The sequence below is a fragment of the Pteropus vampyrus genome, unplaced genomic scaffold (genome assembly GCF_000151845.1).
Source record: "Pteropus vampyrus isolate Shadow unplaced genomic scaffold, Pvam_2.0 Scaffold566, whole genome shotgun sequence".
NCBI lineage: Eukaryota > Metazoa > Chordata > Mammalia > Chiroptera > Pteropodidae > Pteropus > Pteropus vampyrus.
The window spans coordinates 1,408,509-1,422,013 of NW_011889347.1; the positions used below are offsets into that span (position 1 = coordinate 1,408,509).

General features: G+C 35.1%; 1 protein-coding gene across 1 annotated transcript in view; it reads right to left on the bottom strand.

Moving 5' to 3' along the window:
• Positions 1–566: 566 nt before the first annotated feature.
• Positions 567–13,505, bottom strand: part of ENOX2 (ecto-NOX disulfide-thiol exchanger 2) — a 90,415-nt gene continuing 77,476 nt past the window's right edge. The window contains 3 exon segments of the mRNA XM_011384242.1: positions 567–698; positions 3,079–3,164; positions 5,805–5,913. Coding sequence (XP_011382544.1) covers positions 567–698; positions 3,079–3,164; positions 5,805–5,913 — 327 coding nt within the window.

Sequence of the window (13,505 nt, forward strand, 5' to 3'; positions counted from 1 at the left end):
TTCACAGTAATTTTGCAAAATCCACAAACCATGCTTTGTCTTTTAAAAGGTGACCTTGTCAAGCACCTTCTAGAAGACACTGATGTGTTATTAATTTACTGGGGATTGGAAAGATAAGATCAGCTATGGAGTATCTAGTGCTCCTCACATTTCTCTCACTAGTAGCAACATTAATGTGAAGATAAGTTTTGCAATATAAATCATATACGAATCATCAAAATATTTATTTAACAGTATTTAAAAAAACCAAAGTCTACAACAGTAGTACAGACACCAAAAACACCCCAACTGCTCTTTGGCCTTAGGCCTTTTTCAATACTGCTAATTATCCCAATTGATCAAAAGGGAGGAAGTTACAGCACCTGAGTTTTGAGTAAATTTCTTTTTAGGGCCTGTGGTTCTAGATGCTATTCTAGGATCCTTATTTTAACTTAAAAGAGCCTTCAGGAATGAATTGACAATTTTAAAACAATTTCCACGTGAAAACTATTGAAAATACAAATCACTTTCTAAGCTTGTCCAACACACATTTATTTTCAGGATCCCAAGTTGTTAGGCAAAGGGATTCAGGTCAGTTTCAAGCCCTCAAAGCCACAGAATATCCATCTCTTCTCCGGACTTGCTCCAACTCCAGTCATTTCTTGCTTGAAGGTATACTAGAGTCTACTCATGAGACATTCCACATCACTGGTGCAGATCTGTGAGACAGAGAGGACATCTCCATTCAAAACCAGTTCCACCATTCTAATGTGGCTCTTTTTCTTCCAATGTTGTCTACTTTTGGATGCTGATACGTAGGTGTGTGTTGGGGGTGGAGTTGACCTCTTCCCTTCTTTGTGCATGTGTATGTGTTGGGTGAGTATCTTCCAGATGGCAGCCTTCCTCTGCTGTGACCACCAGAGTCCACTGAGCTTTATTTTTATGTATTTCATAAGTTTTATTTAGGTATAATTTACATACAATAAATTCACCTATTTTAAATGTACAGTTTGCTGAGTTTTAGTAAATTTATACATTTGTATACATTTTTCTATAGTATACAATTGTACAAATTTAAGAAATTTATACAATTTATAAAAACTGTCACCACAATTCAGTTTTAGAACATTCCATCACTTCTCAAAATTTCTTTGTGCACCTTTAAACTTAATTCTCACTTTCAATTCCTGACTTTAATTTTTCACTGAAGTTTTGCCTTTTCTGAAAATTTCATATATGTATAATCATGCAATATATAGTGTTTTGTGACTAGTTTCTTTCAGTTAGTATGATATTTTTGAGATTTATTACTACTGTGCTTTCCATTGGGAAGAGTTGATGTCAGGCATGTGGAGAGGCTTGGGTTTGTAGCCAGCTGAATGGCAGCTGATCAGTACTGGTGATGCTATGTGCAGGCCTGAAGCTGCAAAGCATTTTGGGAAAGGAGGGAGGCAGAAATGATTGCCATCAAACCCCCCCCTCTCTCTCTCTCTCTCTCACACACACACACACACACACACACACACACACACACATCAATTTCTCTTGATACCACTGCAAGCTCTCTTTCAGAGGTCCTGACACTACTCTGACAGAAAGCTGCTTAGGAGAAACTGGATTTACATTAAGAGTGAGGTCAAGCTTTCTTATCAGTACTAGACACTATTCAGTTAAGTGAAATCACATTGTAGAGTATCATATAGAATCGAATCCCCACTTCAAAAAACATAAATATGTAATATTTATTGATGTATACGTACAATTGGTGCATATAGAATTGAATTCCCACTTCAAAAAACATAAATATGTAATGTTTATTGATGTATATGTACAATATTGGTGCAGCATATGCATGAAAAAGGGTTTGAAATAAAGATATACCAAACTGTTAACAGTGGTTATCCTTGAGGGGCAAGATTGTAACTTTCAATTTTCCTTTTACTATATTTCTGTATTACTTACATGTTTAAGACAATATGTATCCATTATTTTTACAATTAAAAAAAGAATCAGATAATTTTTACTGACATATAGTCCAATTTTCGATTGACCACTTAGTCCTGGTGCTCTCACTCCATCCCTCCCTTCACTGCCAAATGGGCTATTTAATTGTAGAATAGCATCATTTCCCAGAGATAAATGAGGAAGGTGTACTAGTTGGAACAGAAAAAAGAAACTGCCATGAGGACAAAGTATTTCCACATTTGAATTCTCAAATGGGCCAGTGCCTCTGTTAGGAGGACATATGCTTAAACAGCTTAACATTTTGGACATCCAGGATGTTTAGGAGTCTGCCAGGAATCTGTATTCTAATGGAATTTCTCAGAAGGTTCAGATCCTATAAAATAGTGAGTACAATCCATGAGCAGTTTTAACTGAATGCTGCTTCTGAAAAAATTTATTGTGAATTCATTTATTCTGAGGGGTCAAGAGTCCCTCCCACCTCTATGCAGCATCCTTCACTTTCTAAGGAACTAGTATTAACCTTGCTCCTGACACTTTGTGAGTTCCCCCACAGGATAGCATCCAGGGCATGAAGTAGCCTACGAGATCAGCTGTGAGCAAATATTCAGTCTGTGTTACAGACTTATTCTTCCATCTTTTTTTTTTGTCACTGCCTTGATTGTTTCATCATAGATAATGGCAGTGATGATAGTGATGGTGGGGAGGTGGTTGGCATAAGACTTCTAACTTGGAAAATTAACATTAGCTAATGGCTAATAGACCAGGGCTAAAGTTTGATTGGTGACAAATGTTGGTTAATTTGCAGTTTATACGTAAATTAAGAGGAAAAAGAACATTCTTCTAAGATTTGTCTTGGAAGCTGGGTGGCCAAATCATTTAGGTTTGCCCAGGACTTCCTGTTTTAGGATTGGAAGTCCTAAGTCTCAGGAAATCCCTCAGTTTCAAACAAACGGGGACAGATGGTCACCTTACTTGCAAGAGAGAGGCTCTATACTGAATCACAGTGAGAGAATAGGCAAGGGAAATTTCCTTAGAGTGAGTACTAATGACTTATTCATGCTTGTGGAGAGTAAGGTCACAAGTTCACAAAGAACCTTATATCTCCTTGCATGCCTATTTCAGGCCCCCACATACCTTATTATCTAGACGGTGCAAGTAGGAATAGATGTATTCAATGCTTGCTCCAAATGGGTGGACATGAAGGAATGTGGAGATAATCTCTATAGAGACAATACCATGGAGGTTACACTTGAGCATTGTATTCTTTGAGATGCCACATGATACTGTATAGCAAGAACTAACTCCTATGTACAACATATTATATACCAGGCACTATTCTAAGTTTACACGTAGTTTACTCATTTGATCTTTACAACAATATTGTGAGGTAGGTATTATCATCCTCATTTCACAGATAAGGAGACACTGAGGCATAGAAAATTTAAGCAACTTGCCCAAGGTCACACAGCTGGTAAGTGGCAAAGCTGGTATTTGAATTGAAATAATAGCTTTTAACCACTACTCATACGCCTTTCACTACACTGCATCACATGTAGAAAAGCTAACATTTGAGGAGACACTTTCATCATTTATGATGGCCGAAGACAATTTGAGTTCTACATTTTACAATTAATTTAGAATTTTACAATAAACTCAGAATCTGCTGGGTTTTCGCAGTTCCTCTGCACGGCCTTTAAATTGAACTTTAGCTTCTTATGCATTAATAATGTCTTGTCGTCATGGCAAAAGTGCAAATCATGTACTTTTCCTGATTAACCTCATGCTTCTCACAAGAGAATCTTCTAATTATATTTGGGTTTTATTCTGTGAGTAGCTCTATAAAGAAAAGCCAAACATTTCATTCACTTCAAGTGGTCACTAGCATTTTATTGGTGTTCACAGCCCTGAGGAACAGAACTCTTATAGCAGATCACAGCTTCCAGGAATATGCATGGTTTCTGCTTAGCATAACTCTGGGGTCATTGGCAGCTACAAATATTGCCTTGATTGTTCTGGCTATCAGGTTAATTTTTCTAATACTTCTTTCTCTGACAATGAATAGAATACAAATTGTTCAAAAGTCGACATTTCTTTCTTTAAATTGTTTGAATTCACCTCCTTTCATAAGATCTTAGGTACCTCAGATAGACCCAGAATTGAGTTTACTGAAAACTTCCAGGAAATAAAACCTAAAATTAATTTGGTTTATAAACTACAACTTGTCTGCCCCTTTTAGTGACTGACGAAGAATATCACAAATTTAAATAGTAGCTTGAAGTTCATATCAGTTCTTTATGAAAATCCTCCAAATATTAGATGGCAATGGGGGTGGGTTGGGAGATCAGGAGGAACTGATGGTAGGTTTCAAAATCTGTTTAAAATAGATGCTATTACTTATAACACTATTTTAAATGACCAGGCAAATTACATTTTTAAACACTAACTCAAGCTGACAAACTTAAATTCTGAAGAAAACATTCTATGTTGAAAGGAATTCTAGATGCTATGGTCAAGAAAGACTGTCAAATGCCAAGAAACAGCTCCATAGGTTTCAAAACACTAAGCAGTTTTTTGTAGGTTCATACCAAAAGAAAGAACCAGTTTAAAAAATAGATTTTTCCTTTTCTCTGTCAGCTCAAGACTCCTTTCTTTACAAAAACAAAGCAAGAAACACTTATCTTAAGAATCTTTGTTTCTATAACTATCCATTTACAGAAGCTTCATTCTGCCCCCACTCCCAGCTCTTCTCTGACAGGTCTCCCATTTGCCATGCCAATTTGTTAACTTTGAGTTGGAAATTGGAAATAAGTTGTCACTTTTCTTGAAGACTCAATGGCAGATCTCTCTGAGCATCTTTATTTACATATTGAACTGTTAAATCTGAGTACAATATACATTACCAAATAAGGCACATATATCTTAAAAAAATATGCAGAAGCTGATCAGTGTGGAGAACTTTTGAGATGGGGTGGGACAACTTTGTGGCTTAGCTTCCTAGAGGGCCACTAAAATTATCTGCTGAGATCAAGATTGGATCCTTTTAAATGACTGAATATTTTAGGACCTCAACCTGCCACTGTTCTTCAAATAGAATATAAAGTCAGTAAGCATTTCTGAATAGTGCTGTAAGTGCAAAATGGTTCTAATTTATTGAGGTCTTACTATGGGCTGGGTACTGTACTAAGTAATTTAGATGAATTATTGCATCTGATACAGCTGCCCTTTGAAATAGGTAATATTATACCTATTTTGCAGATGGAAGAACTGAAACTCAGGATGGAAATGGTGGGATCAAGACAGGAGGCTAGGTCTGTCAGATTCCTTAACAATTTATGCTATCTTGCCTCTGTGAATGAATTTTTACATAACTAGAGGAATTCTAGCATTTATGTTATCAGAGCCCACAATGTCCAACACCTCACAGGGAGCTTTCTGAGTCATCTGCAAGTAACCTGGAAAAGCTTAAGAGAGGCACACGCTTCCTCCATAGGCTCACCTGGAAAAGTTCTGCCAGATGGTTTCTGCATTGACCCTTGAATGGGAGTGAGAGGGCTCAGCTATCTTTGCATAGAGATTTAAAAAATCTACATTGTGTTTCTCCAACAGACAACCTCTTAGCATAGTGCTTATACTGACACATTTGATGTGACGGTGGCCACAAGGAGCTTGAAGACTGCTGGGGACTGCTGTTACCATTTTTATTGAAATATTTATTTGTTCTTATCCTATTGTCTTCAGGACTTTGGATCCTTGCACTGTCACACTTTATAAATGTTCAGCATGCGCTTATTCATTTTAAGTAAATCATTCCTCCTCTCCACTGTACTCTATACATTGTATGTGTGTGTTACCTTCCTTACCCACTAGTAGGGCTTCACGTTCAGATTTGATAGGATTGCTGTTCAGGTTCTTCTCAAGAGGGTAGTCACTATCCTGGCTTGATGCACACAGTCTAGAAGCACAGCTTTCCTGTGGGAATAATATGCTTCCTGGGTCAGTTCACTTCATTTGGTAACAGACTTGGTTTTAATTACATAAGGAACTTCTTAACACAGCACTCTAAAAATAATACTAATTCTGATTATTGAATGGGAGGAAGAAAAAGAGCATAAATTACAAAAGCATCACAAGTAATCCAAAGCTTATTTATATGGCTTCAAAACAGAAAAAAATTAGGCATTCATCTTCATCACTTTTAGTTTTCTGCCTTCATCATTCTTGACTCTATACAAGTAATTCGGAGAACCAGACCCAACATTTATTGTTTATTGTGCCTGGTAGGGGCAGATTGTGGCTGATTGAGATGTTTTTCCATTTCTTCCGTTCCACAATCCCTCAGCAGGACAGGATTCCTTCTGTTTTCTTTAAAGATGTTTTCAAAACTTCCAGGATGCTGCCCATGAACAAAATGAATGGTCTATGCTGCCAAACATGTTGTTTTCTGGATTAACAGGCTTTCAGGCTATCGTCAGAAGGGAAACATTTCTTGATGACCTACTCAATCTTTGGCCTTTACAATCTAATCCAGGCAGTAACTATTATGCCACATTTGATTTAGATTACTGGCTCACTTCTAAGCCATTGGCTGTACATCTGTTGCTAATCCCCTTAAAACATTAAATAATCTAGTAAGCCATTTCTTAAGTGTGAGAGTTTAACAGATTGGGGGTGATTTAAGCTCAGAAAATATCCCCAAAAGTTTTAGCCACCCTGAATAAAACTGTAGTCTTGCTGAAATTTGACTTCAATTTTATTATAGCTGGCGTTTAAAAAATTAGAAAGCATACTGAAGGGATGCTTATCACCTTGAATTTTACTAGCAGATTCAAATAACTAGTTCTTTCTGTAGTAAGACATAGCCATGTTAGAATATTGCAAAAATCTGGCAATAACTCACACTGCAGTTTAGTATCAAGAAACTCGAGCCAAAAGAAAAAAATTCCTCCTCAACCAAAACATTACTTTCCTTTCAACCTAAAATTACATTTGCAGTCCAATGAAATGGTACTTTGCTTTCTAACCTAATTGTATCAAGTTGAAATATTTGGTCACAAATCAGTTTCACAGAGATCAGTTTATAATGAACTGTCATAACTTTCTCTGAAAGAAACTTTGCTTAAAATAACAGAAAAAATATACTCTGACTCATATTTTTCTGATTATCACTTGGATCTCTTTCCTTATCCTCCAGCTGTTACTTCATGGTATATTCAGTTTCAGATTGGGAAACATTTAGACTTACGCTGCTTACATTAAAGCACTGAAAACATCCTTGCACTAAAAAATTCCCTTAATAATAGTGGAAAAAACATGGTTCTGGTAAAGATGGTGGAGTAAGTAAATGCTGTGCTCACCTCCTCGCATGACTACATCAAAATTTTAGCTGACGTGCCAACAACAATCAAAGCTCAACTATAATAGGATGACATATACAACCCACACAAGGGATACTCTTGGAGGTGATCATGGAGAATGTGCCATGGGGACACAAAAGACACCTACTACATAAGGACATCCTGCCAAGAATGGGAAATGTAGACTTCCCTCATACATAGAAACAAATATAAAGGTAGCCAAAATGAGGAGACAAAAAACATGTCCCAAATGAAAGGACAGGAGAAAAATGTCAGAATAAGAACTAAAGGAAATGGAGGCAAGCAATCTAACAGATACAGAGTTCAAAACACTGATTATAAAGATGGTCAAGGAACTCAATGAGAACTTTGGAAAAAGGACATAAAGAATATAATAACTTAAATGAAGAATACACTAGAAAGAATAAACAGCAGATTATATGAGAGAGTATTGAATCAGTGATTTGGAAGACAGAGCAGCAGAAAATAGCCTATTGGAACATCAAATAAAAAAAAGCATTTAAAAATGAAGATAGTTTAAGGGACCCTTGGGTCAACATCAAGTGTAACAACATTTACATCATGGGGGTACCAGAAGGAAAAGATAGAGAAAAAATAGTTGAGAATCTATTTGAATAGATAATAATGGAAAACTTCCCTAACTTGCTGAAGAAAATAGGCATACAAGTCCAGGAAGCATAGATAGTCCCAAAGAAGATGAACCCAAAGAGGCTCACATCAAGACACACCATAATTCAAATGCTAAAAGGGTAAAAATAAAGAGACAATCTTAAAAGAAGTAAGAAAAGGGAAGTTTAGTTATCTACAAGGGAGCTCCCATAAGACTGTCAGCTGATTTCTCAATAGAAACATTGCAGGCCAGAAAGGATTGGCACAAAGTATTCAAAATGATGAAAAGCCAGGACCTACAACCAAGACTATTCTACCCGGTGATGCTTTTCTTTAAAATTGTAGAAGAAATAAAGACTTTTACAGAAAAGAAAAAAAAAAGAAACTAAAGGAGTTCATCACCACCAAGCCAGTATCACAAGAAATGTTAAAGGAACTTCTTTAAAAAGAAGAAGAAATAAAACATAAATATTAATAACAAAATAGCAATAACTATGCACCTATCAAAATCACTCTAAATGTAAATGGATTAAATGCTATAATCAAAAGACACAGGACAGCTGAATGGATAAAAAGTAAGACTCATACATATACTGCCTACAAGGGACCAACTTCGGACCAAAAGACACACATAGACCCAAAGCATAAAGATGGAAAAAGTTTTCATGCAAATGGAAATGAAAAAAAGCTGGAGTAGCAAAAGTTATTTCAGACAAAATAGACTTTAAAACAAAGATGAAAAAATAAATAAATAAAAATAAATAAAACAAAGCTGATAATAAGAGTCAAAGAGGGACATTACATAATAATAAAGGGATCAATACAACAAGAGGATATAACCCTTGTAAACGTTTATGCACCAAACATATGAGCACTTAAATATATAAAGAAAATATTGACTGACATAAAGGGAGAGATTGACATCAATAGAGTCATAGTAAGGGACTTTAACCCTCCACTGACACCAGTGGACGTATCTTCCAGACAGAAAATAAAAAAGGAAACAGTGGCCTTAAATGACACACTAGACCAGATGGATTTAATTGATATTCTTAGAGCATTTCACAACAAAGCAGTAGAACATACATCCTTCTCAAGTGTACATGGAATATTTTCTAGGATAGACACATATTAGGCCACAAAACAAGCCTCAATAAATTTAAGAAGATTAAAATCGTATTAAGAATTTTCTCTCACCACAGTGGTATAAAAGTAGAAATCAATTACAAGAAACGAACAAACAAAAAAACCTGGAAAACACACAAACACATAAATATTAAATAACAAGCTCCTAAACAACTAACGAGTTAATAATGAAATCAAAGAATAAATCAAAGCCTACCTGGAGAAAAATGAAAATGACACACAATGACCCCCAATATGTGAGACACAGTGAAAGCAGTGCTAACAGAGAAGTTCAAAGCAATACAGGCCTCCCTTACGAAACAAGAAAAATTTCAAATAAACAATCTGGCATTACACTTAAATGAACTAAAAAAATAACAACAAACAAGCCCAAAGTGAGCAGAAGGAAGAACATAACAATGATCAGGTTGAAAATAAATGAAATAGAGTCTAAACAAATAATACAGAAAAAAAAATCAAAGAAACCAAGAGCTGGTTCTTTGAAAAAACAAAATTGATAAATCTTTAACTGGACTCAAGGAAAAAAAAGAGTTTCTGAATAAATGAAATCAGAAATGAAAGAGAAGTGACATCTGACACCACAGAAATGCAAAGGATTATAAGAAAACAATATGAACAATTATATGCCAAAAAATAAGACAATCTGGAGATGAATAAATTCCTAGAAACATATCACATTTCAATACTGAATCATAAAGAAACAAATCTGAACTGACAGATTACTACCAATGAAATCGAATCAGTAATCAAAAAAACGACCCATAGAGTTTAGAGAAACATGGCAGAGTGAGAGACAGCTGTGGGTGCAAAACCAAGTCTGAGCCGCAGCCCCCAAACACCAATCCAGAGGGCCCATTCCCCCATATTCTCTGAGAACGAACACCGTGGAGCCCCAGGAGAATCTGAGCAAATGCTACCAAAACTGTCGCTAACACTAACAGGGACTGACTAAGAGTAGTGAGCGTGATTAAACATCTATAAGAAAAAAAAAAGGCATTATTGAGGCTTTCCATAAAGAAGGGATCCAAGAGGCTTAGATACCTACTGGAAACCAAAAGAAAAGTGCCTTCTTTGCAACAGGCTAAAAAGAGATGTTTATATAATAAACCTTCTTCTGTAAAAAAGGCAAAATACACTTCCATTATGCCCCAGTGGAGAAATAGTCCATTAAACACAATGAACAACCTAGGTGACAAGGCAGCTCTGAAAGAGAAAAATCTCCAGAAAATAGGCTTACAGACATAGAAATATGCAACTTAATTGATAGAGAATTCAGGATGGTATTTCTAAAAACACTCAGTGAGATATGAAAGGAGTCATATCAACAATTTCAGGAATTGACAAAACAACTAGATGAGCAGAATGAGTTCTTTAGCAAGGAGACTGAAACCCTCAAAAAGAACAGAATAGATCTTCTGCAGATAAAAAAATCAAAAACAAAAACAACAACAACAAAACAACAAAAAACACTGCAAGAGTTGGAAAACGAAATAGGAAGCTTGGGAAATAGAGTCGACCAAATAGAGGAAAGGTAAGTGATATTGAAGACAGAAATCCACAAATAATCAGAAGGAAGAAGAGAGACACTGAAGAATGAAAAATAATGAAAGAGAAATACAAGAACTAGCTGATACCATCAGGAGAGGAAACATAAGAATAATGGGCATTATCGAAGGTGAGGAAAAGGAGCAGGGATTAGAAAGTATTTTCAGACAAATAGTTGAAGAGAATTTCCCAAATCTAAAGAATGAACTGGAGCTTAGAATTCAAGAATTCAATAGACCACCCAAGTATCTCAACCCCAAAATGCCTTCTTTAAGACATTGTATTAAAATTATCAAAAATCAATGACAAAGAAGGAATTCTCAGGACAGTCAGGGAGAAGAAAATAGTAATTTATAAAGGAAAACACATTAGATTATCTTTGAACTTCTCAGCACAAAACTTACAAGCCAGAATGGAATGGAATTAAATATTCAAATTATATATATTAATATATATTATTCTAAATTATATATATTAATATATATTATTCTAATATGTATAATAATATATATATTATTCTAAGCTGGTACTTCCTTTCACCAAATAGAGGAAAGGTAAGTGATATCAAAGACAGAAATCCACAAATAATCAGAAGGAAGAAGAGAGACACTGAAGAATGAAAAATAATGAAAAAAAGGCATTATTGAGGCTTATATATATTATCCTTTATATACTTGTAATGGTAACCACACACCAAAGATTCAGAACTGAAGTATATAACATAAAAAAGAACCAGAGGGAAAACCTACAAAAGCCAACCAAAATAAAAAAGCAGAAACACAAATATAAGGAAGCAATGGAAATACAAAGCTACCAGAAAGCAAAATATAAAATGGCTATAAGAAGACCTCAGATTTCAATAATTACCATAAATGTAAATGGACTGAACTCAGCAATAAAAAGGCACAGAGTTGCAGAATGGATCAGAAAAACAACCATATGCTGCCTCCAGGAGATGCATCTCAGCTCCAAAGAAAAATAGACTCAAATTGAAAAGGGGGAAAATGATATTTCAAGCAAATGGCATTCAGAGAAAAGCAGGAGTAGTGGTACTAATATCAGACAAAATGGACTTCAAAATATAAGAGGTAAAGAAAGATACCGAAGGACACTTCATAATGATAAAGGGAATCATACACTAAGAAGACATAGAAATTATTAATATCTAGGCTCCCAATAAATGAGCCACGAAATATATAAAGCAATTACCAACAGATCTAAAGGGAGAAACAGACCAAAACACTATCATAGTAGGAGACCTAAATACCCTACTGTCAGATATGGACAGATTATACAAACAGAAAATCAATAAGGAAATAAGATCCTTAAATGACACATTAGACCAACTGGACACAATTGACATACAGAGACTTCCATCCCCAAACAGCTGCTTATATATTCTTCTTTAGTGCATATGGAACATTCTCAAGGTTTAATCCACACACTGGGACACAGAGATAACCTCAACAAATATGAGGGTTGAAATCATATCAATCATATTCTCTGATCATAATGCTTTGAAACTAGAGATCAACTGTAAAAAGAAAGCAGGAAGAACTACAAATAATTGGATATTAAACAACATGCTACTGAAGAATGACTGGTTCACAGAAGAAATAAAAACAGAGATCAAGAGATACATAGAAACAAATGAGAATGATAGTACAACATATCAAAACTTTTGGGACACGGAAAAAGCAGTCATAGAGGAAAGTTCATATAATTACAGGCCTATCTCCAAAAACAAGAACGAGCCCAAATGAACAATGTAATACTTTACCTTAAAAAACTAGAAAAGGGAGAACGAATAAAGCCTAAATCAGTAGAAGGAAAGAAATAATTAAAATTAGAGTATGAATAAATGAAAATGAAAACAAACAAACAAACAAAAAATAGAAAACATAAATGCAACAAAGAGTTTGTTCTTTAAGAAAGTTAATAAAATTAACAAACGCCTGACTAGATTCACTAAAGAAAAAAGATAAAGGACACAAATAAAAAATATCGGGGATGAAAGAGGGGAAATGATGACAGACACTGGAGAAAAATCAAAGGATCACACAAGAATACTATGAAAAGTATATAACACCAAATTTAATAACCTAGAAGAAATGGACCAGTACTTAGAAAAATACAACCTTCCTAGACTGAATCAAGAAGAACTGGAAAACCTAAATAGATTGATCAGCAGTATGGAAATTTAAACAATCATCAAAAGCTTACCAAAAAATAAAAGTCCAGGACCAGATGGCTTCACCAGTGAATTCTACCAAACATTCAAAGATTAGATACCTATTCTCCTCAAACTCTTCCAAAAAATTGAAGAGGAGGCAATACTTCCAAACTCATTTCATGAGGCCAATATTACTCTGATACCAAAACCTGGTAAAGGTAACACAAAAAAAGAAAACTACAGACCAATATCTTCCATGAACACAGATGCAAATATCCTAAGTAAGATACTAGCGAACTGAATACAGCAACTTGTTAAAATGATTATACGAGATGATCTGGTGAGTTTCATTCCAGGGGCACAGGGATGGTTCAACATATGCAAATTGATTAGTGTGATATACTACATAAACAAATTAAAACATAAGAATTATATGATCATATCAATAGATGCAGAAAAAGCTTTCGACAAGATACAGCATCCATTTATGATCAAAACACTTAACAAAATCAGTACAGAAGGAAAGTACCTTCATATAATAAAGGCCATATAAGACAAGCCCTCAGCCATTATACTTACTGGTGAAAAACAAAAATATTTCCCTCTAAGATCAGGAACAAAGCCAGGCTGTCCACTATCGCCACTGTTATTCAATATAACATTGGAGGTCCTAGCAAGTGCATTCAAACAAGAGAAAAATATAAAAGGCATTC